Source organism: Ictidomys tridecemlineatus, chromosome 12, assembly GCF_052094955.1.
Source record: "Ictidomys tridecemlineatus isolate mIctTri1 chromosome 12, mIctTri1.hap1, whole genome shotgun sequence".
NCBI classification, from domain to species: Eukaryota; Metazoa; Chordata; class Mammalia; order Rodentia; family Sciuridae; genus Ictidomys; species Ictidomys tridecemlineatus.
This window is the reverse complement of record NC_135488.1, coordinates 45,642,732-45,669,760: the sequence shown is the minus strand read 5'-3', so window position 1 is coordinate 45,669,760 and position 27,029 is coordinate 45,642,732. Positions and strand designations below refer to the sequence as shown.

The window sequence follows — 27,029 nt, the reverse complement described above, 5'->3', positions numbered from 1 at the left end:
CTTGCATGCATGAGGCACTGAGTTTGATCTTCAGCACCACATAAAAATAAATAAAGATATTGTGTCCATCTATAGCTAAAAAAAATTTTAAAAAAAGAAAATGAAAACTAGTACAAATAACCAATATATGAAAAGTAAAATAGGTATCATTATAGATGATATAGACAATACAAAGATAGTAGGAGGGCTGGGGATGTGGCTCAAGCGGTAGCGCACTCGCCTAGCGTGCGTCCGGCCTGGGTTGGATCCTCAGCACCACATACAAAAATGAAGATGTTGTGTCCGCCGAGAACTAAGAAAAAATAAATAAATGTTAAAATTCTCTCTCTCTCTCTGTCCTCCTCTCTCTCTGTCTCTTTAAAAAAAAAAAAAAAAACAAAGATAGTAGGAGTGTATTACCAATATTTTTAGGCTAATAATTTGAAAATTTACACAAAACAGATTCCTGGAAAAGTATAACACCAAAAAGTTTTTAAAAAATAAAAAAGATCAACTCTAGAATAGTCCTATAAACACTAAGTAAAGTTAAGTAACTCAAAATTAGCTTTATTGGTTGGTTTTAGCAAACATCTCTGGGAAAACTAACTCTAATCCATAAAAATAGAAAAAGAATTAAAATTCTTCAGTCTCATTTCAGAAAGCTAACAATATCTATTTATTTATTTATTTATGCTGGACTATACTAGGGAGGATTTGTGTATTTTGTTGAATAGTAAGGCGTGATATAGCTCAGTGGTAGAATAGTTTCCTAGTATGTATAAGGCTCTGGGTTGAATTCCTAGCATAGCAAATAAATAAATAAATGAACAATTGCAAAAACACTAAAAGAAAAATACGAATAGAGCACAATGTGAAAAGGTGATCCCAAAGAGGCATCCAAGATTATAAGTTTAATTTAAAAAGGGCTGGGTACATAGCTCAGAGATAAAGAGCCCCTGAGTTCAATTCCCCAACATCGAAAAACAAACAAACAAAAACAAACACCAACATTGTCTATTCACATTTTTAAAAAATGTACTACTAAAATAAACTTTCTTATTCTATCTAAAACAAAACTCAAAGTCAACAAACCAAAACCAAGAGAAAAAGAGAAAACAAAAAAAAACCCTAACACATGTAAAAAGTACAACTTTACCTCTAGGATGAGGATAAGGTGAAGATGCCCTCAATCACTCCTTACTGTTCAACAAAATACACAAATCCTCCCTAGTACAGTCCAGAATTAAAAAAATAAATAAATAAAAGAAAAGAAAAACAAACTGTCTCTACTCATTATGGGAATAACTGGGACTGAATTTACCTTTCCACCTAAAAACTAAGAAAACATATATGAGAAAAGGGGTTTTGGATGTTGGACAACAGACAGAATAAAACTATGATCATTGAAAAAGGAATAAATGAGGGGAGCACTAAGATTTTTTCAGCTTCCAGCATGGAAACAGATTTACCGGGCAGAACACTGAAAGACAGCAAGTAGCCTGATATATTCACAAAGATGCAAAGACTAACATAGAAGTTTAGGGAGACCAAAATGACTGAAATCTGTGGGGCAGAACACTAGACGGAGAAGAGCTGCAGACAAAAAGCTCTGTGGATCTGAAGAGCATACTCCTAAAGTCTGTGGCTAAGACTGATAGGCAAATGCCAAGCCCAAAGCCATTTCCTATATTAAAGAAATGATGGTGGTTACAAAACTACAAGTTTTGTCAAAACTAATTTTTAATTGTATATTTGATAGCAATGAAATCTATTCAACTTAAATTATGCACAATAAATCTTTGTTAAAATAAAAGAAACTTAAAAAACTGAAAAATATCTGGGAAAACACCTAATTCACAGCAGTAGTTTTTCTGGGGAGAGAAATGGGACAGGGCCTGAGGAGATGACCAAAGCGGGTTCCAACTGATATGTAGTGAAAACGTATCTACATATTATTTTGATAATTGCCAAAAAATAATCCAACAAATAAATTAATGAAGAAAGGCAAATTAAAATTCAAGGATAAATTTACATAGAAAGCTAAATCTATTGTGAATTTATTTCATCCTATAAAGAAATTTAGTTAGCAGGCCAATTATAATGACACTATGTTTAAGTTGAATTAAAAATACTTTCATTAGTTCTAAGTTGCTATCCATCTTACAAATATTAATAACATTTAAAACAAGGTATCAAAGGCCTTTATACTTGCCACTAATCCACATAATTTCTTCATATTTAAAACACAATGCAGTGTCGAAAAGGCTATATGCAAATACATATCAGGTCAATTTGTACAAAATATAAATATTTTCCCTCTAAAAAATTGCCTATAATAAGGAAAATATATACATTTCAAAAAACAACAAAAAGTAATTAATTTCACCCAATCTATTTACCCCTTTATTTCATAGCTCAAAGTTGATATGGAATCCATCGTTAATCTTCATAATACTATAAGAAAATATATACTAAGTAAAATATAAATTAAAATTTCACTATTAAAACTTTCCTACAATGCTTACTAGTATAACTATTTTAGTTGGCATATTGCAAAAATAACTGATGAACCATGTATTTGTCCATTGTATATATTTGCCCTTGTATATATTTTATTTTCAACAATAATCATCCTTGGTCTGAAAACTAATACCAATCACTGAATATACACCAAATATCAGGAAATAATTAAAACTATTTTTGCTGAAATATACATTTTAGTAATTTGATTCAAATTACTCTAAATAAAATAGACAAGTTGGCAGAAAAAATGTCAATTTGTTAATAAGAACAAAACATTGCTTAATTGCTAAAAAAAATAATAATAATAATGTATGGGAGGAAAGGTATGGATTGTCATAGAGGAAAATCAAACCAAAGCTCACAAGGCAAAAGGCAAATGTCTTGATCCTGAAATAAGAAAAGTTGTCTTAATACATAAAGAAAACACATACCTCTCTTCTTTATTTATTTGGTCTCCAAATCCCACTGTATTCACAATGGTCAGTTTCAACCGAACATTACTTTCCTGGAGTTCATATGTCTGAGCTTTAAGTCTAACATTTGGGCAAAAATGTGAGGCTTCATGTTCTTCAAAATTAGTATTAAACAATGTGTTAATCAGTGTGGATTTTCCAATGCCAGTTTCCCCTGAAAGAAAGAAATGTACATCTTCATAGGCACATAGAATGGGTGAGAAGAAACAGCTGCGAAGTCCCAGAGTAGTTTCAAGGATTGCAAATATTTTAAAGATAGGGTTGTCCATGAAAGAAATATATAATACTGGTTCCAAGTCATCAGCAGAGAAACTAATGTGTATACTAAGTTACTCAGAATTCCGAAAAGAGCACTAACATGTTTATGGAACAACAAAAGGTTTAAAGCTAAGAAAAACAAAACTGAAATAATTTAAATAAGTAAGAAAATCCCTGGGCTTATGATCTCAAACTGATAACATGAGCATCATACTGCTTATACTAACAACGGAATGAGCACAAGGAACATGAGGAAGAATTCAGAGGAAGAGTTAGTGGCACTCACCAACACAGAGAATATTAAAACAGAAGCCTTGCTGAATGGATCTATTGACTAGCTGATCAGGCAAACTCTCAAAACCAACATGGCCACACATAGTCAAGGATCGGATATTTTCTCTTTTCTGAAGAAAACAAAAACAACAGCCACAGTTAAAATGACCTTGACTGAACAGGAAAAAGTCACACTTGAAAGGATGAATTTATCAAAGGAAGTAAAAATTTTACAATTATTACTATTCACCTAAGACAATGATCAAGTACATTGTGAGGGAAAAAAAAATCAGTGTCCAGATCCTCAAAACACAAATTTCTTATTCCCTTCAATATAAAAGTCCAGCACAAATTTTAACAGTAAAACATTTCATTTCTAAAAACATTCAAATAAATTATGTCATATTCACTCACAAGATGGAGAATTTAAAGTCATTGAATGTTTACAATAAATTTTTAATGACTTGGAAAAATCCTTCATTAAGACATGAAGTGAAAAAAAAGTACAATACAAAATTATAGTTTCAGCTCCAGTAGTGACAGTATAACTCACGTCAAACTTACCTCCCCGCTGATAACAATTATAAGCAACTCTTTCAAGTCACAGGGAAAGAATGGAAAGAATGAAAACTCTAGAGGGAAGGGAATCTACTCTGTGAAATACACATTCACATAGCAAATCCTTCAGGACACCCCTAACCACTTGTACTCTTCCTTGAGGGTACAAAGATGGAGCTCAGGAAGAACTGAAATAGTCTTACTGGGTTAAGAAGTCATTTGAAAATTGGGGCAGGAACACTGGCTAGAAATTGAGGGGGGTGGGGGAATTCCGGAATGGAAGAAGCCCAAAATATGCAAACACACTCCCCTCAAATACATGGTTGACTGCCAAACTGCACAAGGACAGAAGGAATACTGAGACTCTGTCATGCAGCACTAGGAGCTGAGCATTTTTAAAGAGTACCATCCTGGAGAGAAAGGAGGTTCTTAAATTTTAAGTCTGTACGTTAAAGAGGCCTGAGAAACACCTCAATCTTAGATATTCCACATTTTAGGATTAAGGACTATTTTCCTAAAATTAGAAAAGTTCCCTAGTATGAAGCCATGACTGAAATAGACTGGCCCTAACCAAGCCTATAACCAAGTCTCAAAGAGATCAATGTGATAAGACAGCAATTTATCAGCCTGTTAGAACAAAGCTGGAAGAAGATTCTAGCACCTCCATGATACATACTATATAATAAAAAAGAAAAATTATATTATATATACTATGGTATTATCTGAAGGTAAAATGTGATAAAGTAAAGCTTAGATCAACATTTTAAAAAAGAAAAAAGAGTGGAGATAAAAATGGAACCAATCATAAAAATACTCATAAATCCAAAAAAGGCATAAGATATCATTGGATGCACATAAAATAACTAAAATTTAAAGACTGATGATGTCAAGTGTTGAAGATAGAAGAACAAATGGAATGCTGAGAATGTGCTGGTGCAAATACAAAATGGTACAGTGAATTTGGAAAAATGTTAGATAAAAACAAAAATCCAACCTGGAGGTTAAAACATACATCCAAACAAGGACACACATTCATAGCAGTTTTATTCCTAATAGTCAAATAGTAGAAACAACTCAAATGTATAAATAGATATACAAATTGAAGCATATACTGATACATGCCAGGACATGTATGACTCTTTTAAACTAAGTATCCAAACAGTGATTTATTTACTATGATTTGTGTGAAAATAAACTTTTTAATACATATGAATAAGCAAGAAAATGTCTCAAAAGGTAGTAACAGACTAACCACTAGGGAGGAGACACAGGTCAGGTGAGAAAGAATTGCTTTTTACCATATGCAGTGGGCAGAATAATGAAATAGCCTCTGGTATGCATACATCTTCTCTCAGTTATTTAATAAAACTAAACTAGGTTCAGTTGAGAAAACTTGCATATGTGATGTAGGTGCCAACTCAGGTAACTCTAGAAAAAGGACAATCATAGGTATGCCCTGACCTAACAAGGCAAGCCCTTAACAGGGTCTGGGCATTCCTGGCTAAAAAGATCTGGTGGGGGAGGAGGAAGATGTGGCTAAAAAAATCTGAAACCCAAAGAAGATAAGACCTGCCAGAAGTTCTGCCTGACTGGCTTTTAGAATAGAAGAGGCCATATGGCAAGGAAAAGAAAATGGTCTCTAGGAGCAAATGGAAGGCCAGTCAGCAAGGAACTGCATTCTGCCAGTAACTTGAAAGAGCTTGAAGGGGAGCTCTGCATAAAAACCCAGCCATCTGAAACCATTTTGAAAACAAGAAGGGACTCTAGCTATGGGAGCCCAGAACTAAAGGAAATTATTTCACCTCATTGAATTACCATGCTTTACTTGCAATTTTCTGTTTTTAACAGCACAGCTCTTTCATCAAGTTAAATTTACCCCTCTTTTTAAATATAATTTCTAATATGCATTACTAAAACCATTCCTACTGTACAGGCACACTCAGAAGGACCTTGGAAATATCAGGTCTAATCTTGCAGCAGAAAAGCATCTGGCGAGGCCACCCAGTTGGTCTCCACATTCTGTCATCCTAAGTTGTCTGCCCCTACCATGCTCTGCAAAGTGCTCACCCAAAGCAATGCTAGTATTTGTTTCTTCCCCTCCCAGAATGTGCTGGAATCTAACCGTGGTAGTCTTTTTATGGAATGTTGTTGTTGAAGCACCTGGAATTTTAATCTGCTTAAAACCAGAAACAAAAGAACCAAAAAATAAATAACAAGTGAAAAAATAAATAGAAAACAATTTAATAGGAACATTATGCATACTCATCAATTAATTATTCAATCTATCACTGATATTTCACTTGAATCAAGAGAAAAGTTGATTCATAAATACAAACAAGCCTTTACATAAGAGTCTACAAATTCTATAAGTAGTTACTTTTAAATCATAAAAGTATTTAGGGAAAATATGTAATATATTTAAAAAAGACTCACTCTCTCTTCAGCTTCACATAACGGGGAGGGCATAGAAGCTGTTCTGAATGCCATGTGAGAATGAAAGAACTGGAAAAGAAAAAAAAAGACTTTAATAATAAAACAAATATATTACATTATAAACATTTACCTAAATAATATATTTACACTAGGAATGGAATCTAATATTGCCGTCATCACTGAGTTTTGACTTGCAAGTCTATAATATGGACTCATGTTTAAATTTTTTTGGCTTACTAAATAAGCAAAAAATAAATAATATTCACCATATACAAGAATACATACTCAAAAATTATAAGAAACCAGTAAACTCCCACTTACAAAGAGAATGGTAAAGACTGCTGCTTTTATTTAAAAGATTCTGCAGGATTAAAACAGAAAGTAAGTAAGTAAGTTATTTCACTTAAAAAATACTCCATAAGGGGCTAGAGCTGTAGTTCAGTGATAGAAAGCTTGCCTAGCATGGATAAAGCACTGCATTCCAGCCTTAGCACCACATAAAAAGTAAATAAATAGGGCTGGGGATGTGGCTCAAGCGGTAGCATGCTCGCCTGGCATGCGTGCAGCCCGGGTTCGATCCTCAGCACCACATACAAACAAAGATGTTGTGTCCGCCGAAAACTGAAAAATAAATATTAAAAAATTCTCTTTCTCTCTAAAAAAAATTAAAAAATAAAGATAAGACAATGCTGTACCCTTAAAAAAAGTAAATAAATAAAACAAAGTTATAAAAATATATATATTTAAAAAATACTCTACAAGCCAAGGTGGTACTCAAAACTAGTTATGGTCCACTGCGGCATGCCAGGGAAATACAAATGTTAAGAATGATCCAAGGGCCGGAAAAGTATGGATCTTAAAACTTGGACAAGTCCCTTAGTCACCCAATTAAAATAAAAATAACTTTTGGGTATAGACCGAGGAGGAAAGGGATAGCTGGGTCAAATGGTAGTTACATTCCCAGTTTTCCAAGGAATCTCCATACTGCTTTCCATATTGGCTGCACCAATTTGCAGTCCCACCAGCAATGTATGGTTGTACTTTTTTCCCCACATCCTCGCCAACACTTATTGTTGTTTGTTCATAATACCTGTCATTCTGACTGGAATGAGATGATATCTTAGAGTAGTTTTGGTTTGCATTTCTCTAAAATTATTAACATTTTATCATATATTTGTTGATTGATTGTATATCCTCGTCTGAGAATTGTTTGTTCAGGTCCTTGGCCCATTTATTGATTGGGTTATTTGGTGTTTTTTTTGTTGTTGTTGTTGTTTGTTTGTTTGTTTGGTGTTTAACTTTTTGAGTTCTTTATATACCTTAGAGATGAGTGCTCTATCTAATGTGTAAGGGGTAAAAATTTGCTCCCAAGATGAAGGCTCTCTATTCACCTCACAGATTGTTTCTTTTGTTGAGAAGAAACTTTGTAGTTTGAATCCATCATCCCATTTATTGATTCTAGGTTTTAATTCTTGCGCTGTAGGAAGTCTTAGTAAGGAAGTTGGGGCCTAATCCCACATGATGAAGATTAGGGTCTACTTTTCCTTCTATTTAGACAGTCTCTGGTTTAATTCTTAGGTCTTTGATCCACTTTGAGTTGAGTTTTGTGCACTGCTTATAGCAGCACAATTCACAATAGCAAAACTGTGGAACCAACCTAGATGTACTTCAGTAGATGAATGGACAAAAAAACGTGGCATATAACAATGGAATATTACTCAGCAATAAAAGAGAATAAAGTCATAGCATTTGCAGGTAAATGGATGGCCCTAGAGAAGATAATACTAAGTGAAATTAGCCAATCCCAAAAAACAAATGTCAAATGTTTTTCTCTGATATAAAGTGACTGCAGGCAGGTAGGGTGTGGCTGGAGGAAGTAGGTCACTGGATATACCTTTGGAGGTTATATTTTGTCCCTGGTGAGTGGTATACTCTGCTTCCTCATTGCCATGTCCTGAGTTGCCTTCCTCCAGCAACCCTTCTGCCATAATATTCCCATAGGCCCAGAGCTACAGAGTTGGCTAACCATGAACTGAATCTCTGAAACTATAGGCCAAAATAAACTTTTTCTCCTCTAAATTGTTCTTGTCAGGTATTTTGGTCAGAATGACAAAAAGCTAACTAAAACACGAGGTATAAGTGAAGCTCTGTTCATTTCAAGGTACTTGCTAACCTAGTGCAGCATAAAATACAATGAAATGCAACATCTTAAAAAGTAATACTAAGCTGGGTCTAGTGGTACACATTTGTAATCCCAAAGACTCAGGAGGCTGAGACAGGAGGATTGCAAGTTTGAGGGCAACCTCAGCAAGTTGGTGAGACCCTCTTCTCAAAAAAAAAAAAAAAAAAAAAAAGGCTGAAGATGTAACTCAATGGCAAAGCACTGCTAGGTTAAAACCCCAGTACCAAAATAAATAAGTAAATAATAATAATAAAATGAAAAGGAATATTAAAAGGCCAAGGATATAGCTCAGTGGTAGAGCACTTGCTTACCATGTGCTACAAGACCCTGAGTTCAAGCCCCAGCACTGGAGAAAAAGAATGTACCTGTATATATATATATATATATAAAATATATATATATATATATATATAAAATATACATACCTATACATATATACACATATATTTAACTATATATGAATGAATGTAGTAAAATAAACTATATAAACAGTACCAATAAGAACAGTGCAAAATGAATTCCCTTCTCATCCCTAATTCCCTAGAACTCAGATCTTTTGCTGGGATACTACCAGCCTTTTATGTATCCTTCCAAAGAGACCATACAAATACAAGCACACATGCTGGTACAGGGCTCTTTCCTATATATAATGATAGCATCTGATACTCTGCACTAGGGTTTTTTGTTTACTCTCCCATTCTATGGTATAGTGTCCTATTCAGTACACATGGACTCTCTCTTTACGGTGATTAAACAATACAAAAATGAGCATTTTTCAAATCTTTATTAACTAGATGAATGCATTCTTCCAATATGAAATGATTCTTACAGGATGAAAATTGCTCCTATATAGAAGTACAAAACAAAAATTTTGTTACGAACATACAGATACTGTTGTGTCTTCATGAGTTGAAAAATAACACGAGAAGGGAGGGAGAATTTCATATTTGGAAGAAGTAAACTATGAATATAAGAATTTAATGGGGGAAAGGGGTTCATTTTCATTAGTCATAAGCTGCAAAGTATGAATGAGGTTGGAAGAGACAAATCAAGGGAAACTGGAAGTGTCCACTTAAGAGTCCATTTGGTGCCAAAGAGAATACCTAGTTAGGGGCCCCGTTATCTAATGATAACTGAGTCAGACAGAACATTCAATGCTTGTGGTCACTTCTTGATACAACTTACCAACTGCTCATACCTTAATGTGTGAATGTGTTTACTGTAAGTGCTGTGCCACTCATCTGATTTACCTGTCAACCATACAACTTTAAAAACACGAATGGTAAGAAAATGGCATTGCTTTTTGTTAAATATACATGTATATATATTATATAGCATACATATATATATATATATTTAAATAATTTTTAGTTGTAGAGGGACACAATAGCTTTATTTAGTTTTTATGTGATACTAAATTGAGAACTGAACCCAGTGTCTCACACATGGAAGGTGAGAGCACTTTACCACTGAGCCACAACCCCAGCACCCCCCCACACACACTGCTTTTAATCTGATAGCATAGAATTAAATTCTGTAAAATGTAGTTTCGTAGGCAATTGGGTTGGTAAATATAATAATTTGCTTAGAAAAGAATGATAGGTTTTATATTCATTCATTCATTAAACTTTAACAAATCCTAGGCTAAATATCTATTATTATGTAGATAAGGATTCTGTCCCTAGAAGTTCATTGTTTTATCCAAGGAAACGCCATAAGTCATTTGCAGAAGTTTCCCAGTAAGGGAAGGAAAGTTGTTATCAAGATGGTATCAATTTGGTTGGGAAGAACCAAACATTTCCCCACAGTGAGCTGGCAGGAAAAGGCCAGTCTCCCAGGGCCCTGGGACAAAACATGTGCCTCTGTTTGTATTGCTCTCCCTGTTCCAAACTGAGATTTTAAAGAATGTAGAGAATCTGATCCTTCTCCAATTAGCCCAATGTTCTGGCACTTCTTGTTGTGATTCATTAAATACTACAACTTTTTATAAAAGTATTTGTTAGACTTTGGTAGGAGTTAAATTACTGATATCTGGGTTTTTAAAAATATGTATTTGTGTGCACTATACATATACACACATAAATACACACACACATATGAAATATAAACTACAAAAAAGGCAAATTGGGGGCTGGGGTTGTAGCTCAGTGGTAGAGCATTTGTCTAGCATATGTGAAGCACTGGGTTCGATCCTCAGCACCTCAAATAAATCAATAGATAGATAGATAAATAGATAGATAAATATCCACCAACAAGTTAAAATATAAATATTATATATATATATATATTTTTTTTTTAAAGTCAAGGGTAGGTTGTGATTTTGTTAGTGCCTTACTTTTGTGCTTTGGAAAGAGATTGTCACTGTTACAAATAGGAAAAAGGTCACTGGATCATTGACATTATGAGACTTATAAGGTCAAGGGTCATGTCTTACTCCTTCAGAAACTCCAAGAGCACTGTGATTTATTCAAAATAAGTAGAATGGTGAATGGCCTAGCATATTGGAATTCCATTTGCAAGATTTTTTTTTTTATGTAGGATTTCTTAGGAATACATCAAGCTCTTTGTATGCCAACTGAGGCATTCACTCAATTATCATTCTCTTTGTTATTTTACCTTCAATGATGTCCTGCTAACTTCTAAAAACTGCTTCTAAAGTAAAACTTGTTTTGGAAATTTGAGTTGTCAAGTAGTACCAGTGGAAAATATTAAAAACAATTATTCATATTACTTTTGTTTTTTTAAAAATATTTATTTTTTAGTTGTAGTTGGACACAATACCTTTGTTTTATTTATTTTTATGTGGCGCTGAGGACTGAACCCCAGGGCCTCACATGTGCTAGGTGAGCGCTATACCACTGAGTTACAACCCCAGCTCCTCCTATTACTTTTATATGACTTATTCATGCTTCCTGGTCAGAACATTTACACACTAAGATTTTATGTAGGTTTTGGCAGACATTCAAAAATACAGAAAATGGGGCGGGGGGGGGGTTGTGGCTCAGTGGTAAAGCACTTGCCTGGATGTGTGAGGCACTGGGTTCAATTCTCAATACCACATATAAGTAGATAAAATAATAAAAAGGTCCATCAACAACTAAAAAATATTTTTTAAAAATACAGTAAATAAGCTGGGTACAGTGGCACACAACTGTAATCCCAAAAGCTTGGGAGGCTGAGACAGGAGGATCTCAAGTTCAAAGCCAGCCTCAGCAAAAGTGAGGCACTAAGAAATTCAGTGAGACCTGCCTCTAAATAAAATGCAAAATAGGGCTAGGGATGTGGCTCAGTGATTGAGTGCCCACTGTAAATAAATCAACAAAAGCAAATACTTGATATGAACTTAGATAAATTAAACCTAGGTGTTATTAGTTAAAGTTTAATGATGAATGAATATAAAATCTATCTTCTTTTTGTTTCTTTTTTCCCTGTTTAAAAAAAAATGTTTTATCGGTACATTATAATTGTACATAATAGTGGCATTCTAAACCTTTTTTTTTTAAGCAACTTTTACTTAACAACCCAACTACATTTCACAAAAACTAATCAAACTATCATTAGGTTAAAAACTGAAAGCCACTTTCTTATAGTAATTTTTAAGAACTTAATTGTTACTAAAATTTTATAATTGACCAGTGACTACAATATAGCTTCAGGGACTCAGGTGTGTGGCATATTGCTTACAATAGACATACACATTCAAGTGTGAACAGATGGTAAATTATGTCAAGAAGTAACACTGAGCATAGAATGTTCTACTGCTTAACTCAGTTTATATAATGCAAAGGTGTGAACAAGTACTCTAACCAGATATTTTCTGTGGCACTAAGTGGAATCTTTGTGGAGTCCAGAATAATTTCCTCACTCAGCCACTCATGAATTACACTAATCAATTCCTCTAACGTCATTCATATCTTCACAGCCTAAGACCAGTGAACCCCTTTCTTCTACCAAATTCATTAATTTCTCCAAATATGAAATTCTGTCTCCCTGCTGGTGCTCAGGAAGCATGCCACACTGGTGACTACGCTGCTGCTTAACCTTCCAGGGTCTGAGCCTGTGCTCCCACAAGCAGGCCACTCTCCTCATTAGACAGCTCTTGCCCTCAGTCATTTCCTCTCACTGTGTCAAATTCTGCCTCTCTAGTCCATTAAGGTCCTGGTTTTTCCTTGGGGAGTTTTCTTTCCTCAAAGTAGATCACAGATATTTGAATACACTTTGCTGCCCATTGATCCTCTGATGGTGCTACAAGCTAATAACGTTGGGGGAAAATCAAGTTTCTTTGACATGCACGGTACTAGAAAGTATTTTCCAGAACTTTAAAAAACTTAGGTGTAATACATGAAAACATAAAAGAACTTGGACAAAATCTAGATGCATTTTGTGAAAATGCATAGTGTGAAAAGATATTCTGAACTTCACAGAGAACCAAGGGGCGGTCCTGAGCTGAGTAGGAAGCAAAGTTAAAGATCTTCCAAGGTTCCCACCTTAGTGCTCTAACTCTGAGCTACACTCCAGCCCCTCCCAGTGAATGAATGAAACTATACCATGGAGAGTAATGCCCTTTCTGTCTTAACAACTTACAAAGAAAATGCCTGTAAGTTTTGCATTTTGAGGTATAAAATAAATCTCTGCAATCTCAGCATATGACTTTTCCCCTCGCCTATGAAAACTAGAACTCAAGATTGTATGATGTTGCCTTGCATTCGACTAAAACACTCCGGGGTCACTCCAGGGGAACTGGGCTTCGAGAAATAACCACACAAGAGACAGAAATACCTTTTTCTTTGGGGGTGCTGTGACAGCTCCTCTGACCTTAAGGGTCCTCAGAAAGAGAGAGTGAGAGCCTGCTAACCCCTTTTATTAAGGAGAAGCCATTCAAATGAGACAAGGGGTCAGGTTTCAAGGGGCTGAGTCTAGCTTCATGATGTCTGCTGTCAGCAGGTTGACTGACATCTAGGAAGGCCACACCCAAGGGCACAGTAAGAGAAGGGGACACCCAAAGGGCGTTTCCACAGAACATTCTATCCCAAACAGGGCAAGGGGTTATATCACAAAGGAACAGGTGAGCATAGCTTGATCCTTGGGGATGCAGACAGGCATGTCCATGCATGAAGACACATTTGGCTGCATTTTACACTACTTAAAAAAAGAAGCCAGATCATGGGGCAGGAGGGGATGACCGACAGTGCCTCAAACCAATCAGGAGAGGAAAAACGCTGGTCTCACGATGTTTCGGCCTCCCACAGTATGACTCACTTTTAACAAGAAATCATAAGAATGTGATATGGTGAAGAATGAAGAATAAGTCATAGAAAATGCATGTATAGACAGGACGGATTAAGGAAAAAGACACAATAAAAGTATATCTCCTTGTGTGTGATGACCTTGAAACTAAATCTGAAGGCTTATTTAAATGAAAAGTAGATGGCTTGAATTTGGGGAGAAGGTAAGGTGATAGAAAAAAATCAAATTTGAGAAGTAGTAGGCATAGCGGCATATTCAAAATAAAAACATTAAGAAAGGGTGAGGATGTAGCTCAGTGGTAAAAACGGCCCTGAGTTCAATCTCCAGTACAAAAAAACAGTTGTCAAGAGTCATTTTTCTGTTCTTCCCTTATCCTGTCCCTTCTCCATCAATCCCCTTTAACTACTCCACTGATCTTTCTTGTATTTTGACTGACCTTCCCCTCCTCTTCTTCTTCCTCTTACCCCTCCCTCCTCTCCCCACCCCTGCCATTATAGGCTACATTCCAAATATCAGAGAAAATATCCAATCTTTGACATTATGGGTCTAGCTTATTTCACTTAGCTATAATAGTCTCCGGTTCCATCCGCTTACTGACAAATGCCATTATTCCATTCTTCTTTAAGGCTGAGTAATACTCTATTGTGCATATATATCACATTTTCTTTTTCCATTCATCTGTTGAAGGACGCCTAGGTTGGTTCCATAGCCTGGCTATATAAACCATGCAGCTATATACATTGATCTGGCTGTATCCCTACCGTATGCTAAATTTGGACCTTCCAGATAAATACTAAGGAGTGGGATAGCTGGGTCATATGGTGGTTCTATTCCTAGTTTTCTGAGGAATCTCCATATAGCTTTCCAGAGTAGTTGCACTAATATACAGTCCCACCAACAATGTATGAGTACACCGCCCCACATCCTCTCCAACACTTACTATTATTTGATTCTTGACAGTTGCCATTTTGACTGGAGTGAGATGAAATCTGAGTGTACTTTGGAACTGAATTTCCAAACTGCAAGAGATGCTGAACATTTTTTCTTATGTTTTTGGCTATTTGTCCTTCTAAACAGAAATATCTGTTTAGTTCTTCTTTGGCCCATTTATTAATTGGATTTATTGAGGAAGGTGTTAAGTTTTTTCAATTCTTTATACATTCTAGATATTAATATCCTATCTGAGGAAAGCTCTTCTCCCATTCTGTAGGCACTTTCTTCTTGCTCTTGTTTCCTTTCCTATGGAGAAGCTTTTTAATTTGATGTCATCCCATTTATTATTTTTTTTGTGCTTTAGGAGACTTGTTAAGGCAAGTTAATCCATGTGCCAATATTTTGGGAGCGTTAGGCCTACATTTTCTTCTAGAAGTTGCAGAATTTCTGGTCTAATGCCTATGTCTTTAATGCACTTTGAGTTGACTTTTGTGCAGGGTGAGAAAGGGGTCAAGTTTTACTCTTCTACATAGGGATACCTAATTTTCCCATCACCATCTGTTAAAAAGGCTATTTTTTCTCCAACGTATATTTTTGGCACCTTTGTATAGTATCAGGTAACTATTTACATGGGTTTGTCTGTGTCTTCTGTTCCATTGGTTTTCTTGCCTTTTGGGGGGCCAGTACTATTCTGTAGGTTATTCTAGATCAGTAGTATAATTTGAGGTCAAGTATTGTGATAGCTCTAGATTTGTTCTTTTTGCTCTGTATTGCTTTGGCTATTCCAATCTTTTATTTTTCAAAATCAATTTTAGAATTACTTTTTCTAGTTCTGTGAAGAATGTCATTGATATTTTCATGGGAATTGCATTGAAACTGTACAGTGCATTTAGTTTTATTTCCTTGATGTGTCTGGTTTTGGTATCCAGGTAATACTGATTACATAATATGATTTTGTCGGTTTCCTCCTTTTCTATTTCACGGTGTAATTTGAGAACTAAATTTTGGCAGAAATTGGCTGAGAATCCCTCGGATGAGATTCTCTTTGTTGGAAGGATTTTGATAGTACTTCAATTTTATTACCTGAGATTGATCTATTTAAACTGCTTTGATTTCATTACTTGACACTGATTATGTAAGTTTTCTATATCTTCATGGTTATATATCTCTAGGAATCTGTCAATATCCTAATGATTTCCTAGCTCATTGGGAGTATAAATTTTCAAAATAGTTTCTAATGATCTCTGGATTTCAGTAGTGTCTGTGGTGATATTTCCCTTTTCATCTCTAATTTTGTTAATTTCAGTCTTCCTTCCTTTTGAGTAGTTGAGCCAGAGTTTATCAATCTTGCTTTACTCTTTCAAAAAACCCAACACTGTTTTATTAATCCTTTGCTTTTTTAAAAATTCATTGATTTTGGCTCTAATTTTAATTATTTCCTGTTTTTACTGATTTTTGTGTTGGTTTGTTCTTTTGCTAAGGCCTTAACGTGTACTGTTAGATTATTTATTTGTTATCTTTCTACTTCTTAACATATAAACTCATTACTATAAACTTTCTCTTAGAACTGCCTTCATACTCTCCCAGAGATTTTGATACATTGTATCATTATTTTCACTTGTTAATAAATTTTTTTCTTTCTTCTCTGATTTCCTCTGCTATCCATTTGTCTTTCAAAAATGTATTTAATCTCTGGGTGTTGGTGTGTGTGCTGTATTCTATCTGTGACTGATTTCTAATTTCATTCCATTATGGTCTGATAGGATACAAGGAATTATTTCTAATTTTTATATTTATTAAGATTTGCTTTATGGCCTAAAATGTTTTAGAAAATGTTGCATGCACTTCTGAGAAGAAAGTTAATTCACTCATCAATGGATCAAATAGTCTATAGATGTCTGTTTGATCCATTTGATTAATAGTATCTTTTAGTTCTTAGGAATCTTAATTTATATCTGGATGACCTATCTAGTGGTGAGAAAGGTACGTTGAAATCACGCAGTATTATTGTATTGTGGTGTATTTGATTCTTTATTGAGAAGAGTTTTGTACACAGATGCACCACAGTTTCAGGCATAAATATTTACAATCATTTTATCTTGTTGTTGGATGATTACCTTTCCCAGTATGAAGTGACCTTCTTTGACTCTTCTGATTAATTTTGCATTGAGGCCCACTGTCTGATTTGAGAATAGCTATCCCTGTGTTTATGGGTAACATCTGCATAGTATATCTTTTCCTATCCTTTCACCTTCAGTCTGTGGATGTCTCTGTGAGTTTCTTGCAAACAACATACTGTTGAGTCTTATATTTGAATCCCATCTGCCAATCTACTAAATCTTTTGATTGAAGAGTTTAGATCATTTACATTCAGTATTGTTACAGAAAGGTGATTTTTATTTTCTGCCATTTGATTTAATTTAGACTTGATTCTCTTTTAATTGAATGTTAATTCTAGTGTAATTCTTCCCTATGGTGCTGTTTTGGTTTTTTTTTTTTTTTGAATTTTTTTTTCATTGCTTCATATTCTTAAATTTGGTCTCTTGATATTAATCCAGATTTGTTGAAAATCCTGGTCATGGTCTCTTAACATCTTTTCTTTATGGTTAATTTTATACGCAATATTATATACTTTGTCTTCAAGGCCTGAAAATCTTCAAAGTGTTCTAATCTATTCGTGCTACTTTTCACTGAATTTTTAATTTGGCTTAATGAGTCTTTCATTTCCAGGATTTCTGTTTGGTTCTTTTTTCAGAATCTCTCCTCTTTGTTGAAGTCATCTTTCACTTCCCATGTTTTCTAATTTCACTCCATATATCATCTTTTAGAACATTTAAACTATGAACATCATAAATTCTCTGACCTTTCCTCCACTGTGTTGTTAATGGAATCAGTTGCGGAACTGTTATACGCTATTTGGGGTGGCTTGTTCCCTTGCTTTTTCATATTGCTTCTATGTTTACCCATCAATTGGTATGGTTATCATTGCTGCTTTTAAGCAAGGACCACTTGGTGAGCTTCCTTCTCTTAAAAAGCCCTGGGTTAGGTAAATATCCAGGTATTGATACTTTAATGTGTGATCCCAGTATTAGCATCATTTTGAGAGAAGTCACTGAACTGTATTTACTACAATCACATCAGAGCCAAGTCATATATTATTCAACCTCATCAATAGCAAATGTATTGATATTGATATCCACAGCTCTTCTAGTCCCAGTATAAACTTGTAGTAAAGCTCTGGAACAGGTTGAAAATTTAGTTATTAAATATAATAAAATTGCTATAACATTATATGAGGGCTGAAAGACAGAAGAAAGACAAAGCAAAAGAAAGATAGAAAATAATAATATAAGGTAAGGTAAAAAGAAAAAGATGGGGGTTATTTGAGGTATTAACAAATAATGTAAGGAAAACAAACCAAATGAATGTAATTAATGCTTTAAACCATTAGAAAAAAAACATTGAAATGGGTTGAAGGTACAACGTGGGCTATTTTGGTAACAACTATTAATCAAAGAGTAATACAGATAATCAAATTGATGTTAAGAGTTATTTATAGAAAACTATGCCAAGCTGAAGAAAACTCTTGTAGAATCTTGGTTTGGATTTCATTAGAATTTGGGATGTTTAGAAGATGTCCATCATTCTTGTCTTTGTATCCTTCCAGAAGTGCTGGGGCATAGCAGCCACTCCCAGTTGCTATGGACTTCCCACCAGCTGATTCTGGTTTGTCAGCTCAGGGTCCTGCAGGTGACTGCTCTCAGAGTGTGGTGTTGTGTCTGCTGATTGTTTCTGTAGTGTGCAAGAGTTGCAGATGCAGGGCTCTGCACTGTCTCTGTGACTGCTATGGATCACTAGGTACCCTCTTCCCTCTACAGGATCCTTTTCATGGTGGCATAGAGCCTAGTAACTTCTATAAGCACAGGTCCTGTGGTTGTGGGTTCTCTGTGGGTGGTCTATGGTGCAAAAAGATTCCTTGTGGCCCATACAATTCACTGGGGTACTGTCCTTACTACTCAGCTGGTTCACCAGGGTTCTAGCTTCCACTACCCCAGGGTATGAAGGGCAGGTGTCTATTTCCTCTGGTAACTATAACCGAGGCACAGGCCAGCCAGTATCCAAACAGTAAACACTTGGCATTTGTGGCTGAGGATGAGGCTGAAGGCCAGGTCAGATTGGAAGCCACTGCTCTCTGGTTGGAACCAGAAAACTTTCCTCCTTGGCTGACTTCTCCTGGGCTATGGTAATGATCTGGGCATCTTCCCCTTTAAGCTTCCTGGGGACTCAGGCAACTTCTCACCAGACATCCACGCTGGCACTGCCCAGGTTCCTGCAGAGGCTGTGTGGAGAGCTGAATTGGGTGAGCACTTCCCAGTGGGACTGTTCCACCCCACTCCCCATGATCTTGGTGTGGAAGAGGAGGTTTCAACAACTTTTAGCTGTTAAGATCCCTCTACAAGTTCTTTCTAGATTGGTTCTTAGAAGATCCCACTGCAGGGGTACTCCCTCTGTTTAGTTTGTTGCTCACTGGAAGTGGGGAGATGCTGTGTTGATTTAAGAGGGTGACTAGTCAGCTCTAGGAACTATCCTAGGCACTGAGGATGTATAACTTAACAAAAGAGGGGGAAAAAATTCCTGCTCTTAAGGAGCTTCTCTTCAAGTTAGGAAAAACCTAACAAAAATCAAAGTAAAGAATACAATGCTAGATAATGATAAACACAATAAAGAAAAAGAAGGGAAAGGGAAAGAGGAAATGTGGCAGTGGCTTGGCATGGGGATGGGTGCTATTTTGAACCAGGTGGTCTGATAAGTCCCATTTAAAAGGTGACAGTTCATCAAAGATTTGAAGAGGTCAAAGGAACAGAGTAGATGAGGAAGATATGTGGAGAGAGAGCATTCTAGGTAGAGAAGTAAACAGCTGCGGAGGTCTAGGAGCAGATGTATGCCTAAGGAGTACAAAAAAAACAAAAATCACACACACACACACACAAAAAAAAAAAAAAAAAAAAAAAACAGGATAAAAGCCAGAATACAGGGAGAAGGAAGGGGAGAGAGCAGTTACATAGGAAAAGTACCAGATCAGACAGGGTTCTTATGACTTATTTCAAGGAATTGACTTTTAAAGGTTTTTAGCATAAAAGAAACATGAACTCTCCTTGTTTTTAAAGGTTCATTAAAGCAATTTACAGTTGAGAGTAAATTGAAAAATGGGCTGGGCATGGTGGCTGTAATCCCAGGAACTTGGAAGCCTCAAGCAGGAGGATCGCTAGTTCTAAGCCTCAGCAACTTGTGAGGCCCCAAGCAAGTCAGTGAGACCCTGTCTCTAAATAAAATACAAAAAAGGGTTGGGGATGTGGCTCAGTAGTTAAGTGCCCCTGGGTTAAATTCTCAGTTCAAAAAGAAAAAAGAAAAATGGTACATAAAAACAAGATCAGTTACGAGACCACTGCATTATTCTAGAAAAAGAGATGACGTCAGCAATGTTAGCAGTGGGAGAAATAAGATGTAGTTGAAATTTGGATCTACTTCAAAGGTAGAAATGATAGCACTTGCTGTAGGCTCAATATGGGATGTGAAAAATAACTAGAAAGGTGGAGCTTCCATTCACTGGAATTAGAAAGACTAGAGAGGAGGATTGGGAAAGACCAGGAGTTCATTCTGGAGCTTGTTACAATGGAGATGCCTATTAGACACTGAAGTAAAGGTACTGAGTAGGTAGTTGAATAGAGTCAAGAGTACAGAGATATCTGAACTCACTGAAAGTAGAAATTCTGAAGTCTGGTATCAATCAGTCAGTACTGCATGCTGTCTGATGAGGTGAAAAGCCTGTGGAGTCCTGGGGAGGGGGCGGCGGCAGATATGTTCTCTGGTAGGAGAATGCCACTCCTATTTATTTACATGTTGCATTTTCATGCCACAATAATGGAGTTGAATAGTTTCTGACAGAGACCACAGAGCTCATAAAGTTGACACTATTTCCTATTGGACCCTTTAAAGAAATTGATCTACAAGAATTGAGATGGTAAATGAACTAAGAAAATACAGTCTTTAGTTACAATGAGAGCCTCTTAAAGAACTCCTAGAGTTTAGATCTAAAATGTACCCTAAAGGTCCATATTTTAGAGCCTTGCCCCTCAACTTGGTACCTTTGGGAAGTGGTAGAAATCTTTAAAGGGGTAGAGCCTAGTGAGGGTTAGGGGTGGGGGTGGGGTGGTTCTTAGATCATTGGGATATATGAGTCACTTTCTTTTTCTCTTTTGCCTCCTGCCTTCCATGAGAAGAACAGCCATGTTCTATCACTCACCCCTGCCATTATGTGCTGCCTCTTCACTAGCCCACAATGTAGCCAATTATAGACTGAAACCTCTAAAAAAACTGTAAGTCAAAATAAACCTTTTCTTTTGATAAGTTGATGATCTCTATTATTTTGTTACAATAACAGAAAGGGGACTAACACAGAGTTTAAGGTCATAAAGTGAGACCATTCAACATGATTTTCCTCTATCACACTGAGCTGTGAAGGCACAAGAGTGGAGTCAAAGGGACAGTTTAGTTTACTTAAGTGTGGGCTTTGGTCAGGAGAGAATGAGGCAAAAGACAAAGTTCAGCACTTTCAGGATCTGATTATAAATGGTTATTATCATGGACTCAAAGCATGGAAAAAAGTGGAAAGAAGGTATGAAGGACATAAGGGAAACAAAAGATAGTAGATTAACAGATTAGGAACTAAAGGTATGGTCAGAGGAGAATGACTGAAACACATTGTGATGGATACAGGCATTGGTAATGATATCAAGTATGAGGTATTAACTGCAAGGAATTGCTAAAGTAACAGATAACATTGACAGAGAGGGAGTCAAACACTAAGAAGGTGGAGGAATTAAAGGATAATCTAAATAGATACTGAAATAACCCAGAATTTTGACAGTTCTAATGCTAGACAAATACAGAGAGTCAGTAACCAAACCTGGGAGATAAGATTTCAGGAATGTCAAGAAAGAGAAGCAGTGAGTAGACAGCCATGACAGCTGAGTGACTGAGAACTGTTACAAGGGAGAATAGAATGATCTGGAAGTGGCAATGAAGGGCATAATGGTTAAATGTCCCTCTTACAGGTTCTGTGCTACAAAGGGAACCCAATAATGACAGTAAGCTTTGAACCCCAGCTCCTCTATATCTCCTTTGGGAAAGTTCAGTCAACGAAAAACTAGGCAAATATTTTTGTATTCTTATTAAAAATCACAAAAACCACCCAGGAATGCTTGATCTACCTTAACCCAAGAAAAGTAGTGAACAAAACTTTCTAGGAAGCTGTATAAAGTTAACATAATAACAGATAATTGAAAATTATCATGATTATCCCTCTTTTACCCATTTTGGCAAACACCAACACAATTATGCTAAGGTAATCCTTTGCCCCAGACCACACTCTCCTCTTGTTACCAAGGCCCTAAAGGATTCAATTTCATCTACCTCTCCAGCTTCATCTAGTTCCCAACAGCTCCCTAAACATACCAAAACTCCACACCACTACCTCTGCAAGTGCCAGACACCTTACCTGGGTGTTCCTTCTCTCATTTGTCTCATATAAAGCCCTCCATTCTCAAGAGGGCTTATGTGTGTTTTCTAATTTGCCTGCCTCTGCTCAAAGTGTGTAAGTGCTGTGAAGGGAAGAGAATGATGGGATGGAGTGCAGAAGATGGAGAAGAAATTTTAAACAACGGTGCAAATGCATCTCAAAGGAGACAAGATAGCTATTTTCAAAAATGATGCAGTATAGCAAGGGAAACAAGATCACAAAAAGAAAGCATACAAAATGGGGAAAAAAAATCCTCTTCATTTACACTTCTTTTTGGGGGTGGGGGCAGGATTTAACTCAGGAGCACTCAACATACCCAGCCCTATTTTGTATTTTATTTAGAGACAGGGTGTCACTGAATTGCTTAGTGCCTCACTGTTGCTGAAGCTGGCTTTGAACTTGATGATTCTTCTGCCTCGGCCTCCCAAGTCGCTGGGATAACAGGCGCGCACCATCACACCTGGCTTTCAGTTATGCTTACTAATCAGTGGATTAATATAAAACACTTGTAATTCTCATAAAGGGCTTAATAAAATATGTACTTTTTTTAAAAACTCATAACTTGATAATAATTAGAAAATAGTCCAAGATTGGAACAGGCATATTACCAAAGATGTCAAATAAACACACGACAAAATGTTCAACATCTTCAGTCACTTGTAAAATACAAGCTGAAACCTCAATGAGATATCACCATACATACAAAAAAGGCCTGACAATATCAAGTACTGACAAGAAAATGGAACAAGAACTCTCATTCATTTGGTGGGAATGCAAAATGGTATAACCATTTTAGAAAACAGTTTGGTAGTTTCTTATTAAGTTAAACATACACTAGCTGCTACTTAGGGGTCTCACAACTAGACACTTACTCAAGAAAAATGAAAACATGCACATAAAAATCCACAAGTGAATACATATAGTAGCTTCATTTATAATTGCCCCAAATAGGAAACAGCCACAAACACTAAGTGGAAAAAGTGAGCTCAACTGTAGTATAGGCACATTCACAGAATGGAATACTACTCAGCAACAAAAAGGAATGTGCAATAACATGAACTAATCTTAAAAGCATTACATTTAACAAAGAGATCAGCTGAAAGGCTACAATAATACCTACACATGACACAATGAGAGGCAGAGAAACTGGTCAGTGGCTGTCAGAGAACAGTGGCAAGAGAGACTGACTACAAAGGAAATTTCTAGGGTGATGAAACTAGTAGCCTAACTATGGTTACATCAACATATGTGCTCATCAAAATTCTGGGCTAGAGATGTAGCTCAGTGGTAGGGTACTTACCTGGCATGTGTCAAGCCCTAGTTGGATCCCTGACATAGCAAAAGAGAACAAACAAACAAAAACCAAAAACAAACCCTCACTGAACTTTGTATTAAAACAGGTAGATTTTACTCTATGTACATTATACTTCAATTAAAAAAGTTAACTCATAGAAATATAATGTTTTATTTGGCCTTTAAGTTGCCGTGACCAGGACATGGGACAAGGCAACTTAGAGCATAAAGATTATTTGGGGTTCACAATTTCTGAGATCTCAGTCCACAGTTGGCCAATTCTATTTCTCTGGGCCCAAGATGAGACAGTGCCCCAGGGAGCAAGGTCCCAGTGGAGGAAACCTGATCAGGTAATGGCAGAGTTAAAGAGAGTAGGGAAAGGGACCACAGAGAAGATGCATCCTTCAAGACAGACACCCCCCTCATCAGTGATCCATCTTTTCCAGCCACACCCCACCTGCCTACAGTTATCACCTGGTCATTCAAAATTAGCATGCACAGATAAGACTATAGCCCTCATAATCTAAGCATTTCACCTTTGAATATTCCTGCATAAACAGAAGCTTGGAGGTGGGGGGGGCACCTTATATCCAAACCATAACAGTAACAGAATCTTTGTATTAAGAGATAAACTAATCAATAAATGGGAAAGCAGTAGCTAAAAAAGAAAATCTGATAAACTAATTAAAATAATGACTAAAGTCCTCTTGATATATGTAATTTTTATAAACAATATACAGGAAATATGCAAACACAAAACAAAATTAAAATACTTTCTTCAACTGTTCAAATTATAAAGTAGTGTTAGGTTCTTTTGGCCCTCAGAGTGATGCAGAAACTATACAATAAACTCCCTGTTACTATATAAGAAAAAGCCTATCTTATCTTCTACCAAACAGAGAGTCCCTAGAAAGAATCTCAATGACTTATGTCACAACAGAGAAGAGCTAACATGACATCAGTATAAATGTATGGTTCTAAAAAGTTGTTAGAATGAACTACGTCTGGTGACAACAGATGCAAAATGCTGGGGCACTAAGTCACCAGCAACACCATGTGTAAGGGCCTGGGGCAAGGAGGTACAATGACAACAAGAACCAAACAAGAGAGATTTTTGTTCAACCAAATTTGAGAAAGTCCACTCTCATCCAGAGAGAGAGGAAGAGAGAGAGAAGGAGGGAGATTAACAGTACTCAATAGGAATGAAAATTATAAAATGTGATAACACAAGTAAATTACTTGCCACACTGAACTTTAGCATCAGCATCTGGTCACATTCAATTACCAGAGCAGACTTAGTTAAAGCCATAAAAGTCAACTTCATAAAAAATTGAATAAGAAATAGACAATTTCATACATAAAAAAAATAGGCTGAATATGTTAACATTTGCAAAGATTACTGGACTACTAAAAAGGTAAAATTAAACTAAAAGAAGACGAAAATAATGACTAAAGTCCTCAATTTTTAAACATACATTAAAAAATTTTAAAGCCATATTTTTAAGATTTGTAATACAACTGAAAAGCTTCTCATGTTGTTTTAAGGTTGACTGTGTGAGCAGAATCTGAAACAGTCTTCCTGCCTAAAAACCTAGCCAGCTACTCTCTACTAATCTATGGCCATCTCTTCCTTTAAAATTTACCTCAGTACCGAACTTACAAAAAGTCTATATTCATTTAAAGCTAATATGAACAATAATCATACAAATAAGTTGTATTTTCCAAAAATTCATTTTGGTAACCTGCTTAGTTTTAGAATAGTCCTGAGTAGGTTCACAATGCCTTATTTAACTTACAATGTACACAGTATTACATCTTAGACCATTTCAATTCTAGTAGCAGCCTAAGAAGAAAGCACATTTGTTGTCTTATTTCTAAAAAGGTTAAAGCTAGATCATACCACTAAATGAATACATCAGAATAGTAAAAGTCTCAAATAAATAATCTAAGAACCTCAAAAACCTAGAAAAGAAGCAAAATAAACCCCAAGCAAGGAAAGAAAAGAAAAATACTTCGAAAAAAAGAAAAGGTCAGAAATCACTACTTATACTAAAGATAGAAAAATTAAAATAAATAAAACAAGGAGCCAGTTCTTTGAAAAGATCAATAAAATTGACAAACTGGTATCAGAACTGTTAAAAACAAAAGACATAAATTACCAACATTTGGACTCAAACAGGGAATGCACTACAGACCCTGATGCCAACAAAGGACACTAAGGCAATACTATGTACAACTCTACTTATGTAAATTTGAAAACTGGAAGGAATGATTCTGTTCTTTAAAAACCACAGACTGCCCCAACTTTCCCAATAATAGTGAATAGCCTTATAACTATTAAAGAAACTTGAATTTGTAATATTAAAACTCTCAAAAAAGAAATCTCCAGGCCCAGACAATTTCACTGAAGAATCCTACCAAACATTTAAAGAATTAACAACCAACATTTAAACATTTAAAGAATTAACACCCACTCTACACAATCTCTTTCAAGGGAGAGAATACTATTCAACTCATTTTATGAAGCTACTGTTACCTTGACTGACAGTACATAAACCTATAGACCATTATCCCTCATGAAGTCAGAAAAGGGCATCTACAACAAACTTCATAGCTATCATGAAAAGACTGAAAGCATTCTCCCCAAAAAGAAGGAAAAAAAAATACAACAACAACAAGGAGACTGTTCTGCTTTCACCACTGTTACTGATTTGAATGCTAAAAAAAAAAAAAAAAAGTAGTAACAAAGGGCTAGAATCCAGCCAACACAATAAGGCTGGAAGGAAATGGTAAAAAGGAAGAAATAAAACTGTCTCTATTTGCAAATGGCATGATTATCCACATAGAAAACCTCAAGGAATCCAAACTCCTAGAACAAATGAATATAGCAAGGTCACAGGATACAAGATAAACATACAAAAAAACAATTATATTTTCTGTTACCAATGAAGATGAAATTTAAAAAATTATCATCTACATTTCCTTAAAAAATTAAATACGTAAGCATGAAGGTATAACTCTAACAAAACAAGCTGGACTGTATGCTAACTGCATAATGAAAGAAGTCAAAGTAATATTAAGAAATGACAAGAAATACTGTGTTTATAAGGTAGAAGACAATATAGTAAAAATATCAATCCTCAGTAAACTGATATACAGATATAATAATGTAATTCTTAACAAAATCCCAATAAGATATTTTTTTTAGATATACACAAAATTATTCTAAAACTTCAAAGAAAGGCAAGAATTAAAGAAAGGCAAAGAATTAACTAAAAATTAAAGAAAGGCAAAGAAT

The 27,029-nt window shown here is 35.6% G+C and overlaps 1 protein-coding gene across 2 annotated transcripts in view; it reads right to left on the bottom strand.

Moving 5' to 3' along the window:
- Septin10 (septin 10) overlaps nt 1-27,029 on the bottom strand; it is a 65,685-nt gene that overhangs the window by 33,313 nt on the left and 5,343 nt on the right. For both annotated transcript variants that reach the window (XM_078028830.1, XM_078028829.1), the window contains exons 2-4: nt 6,498-6,566; nt 3,520-3,637; nt 2,934-3,129 (exon numbers count right to left, since the gene is read on the bottom strand). In XM_078028830.1, the coding sequence (XP_077884956.1) occupies nt 2,934-3,129; nt 3,520-3,637; nt 6,498-6,566 (383 nt within the window). The remainder of the gene's footprint in view (nt 1-2,933; nt 3,130-3,519; nt 3,638-6,497; nt 6,567-27,029) is intronic.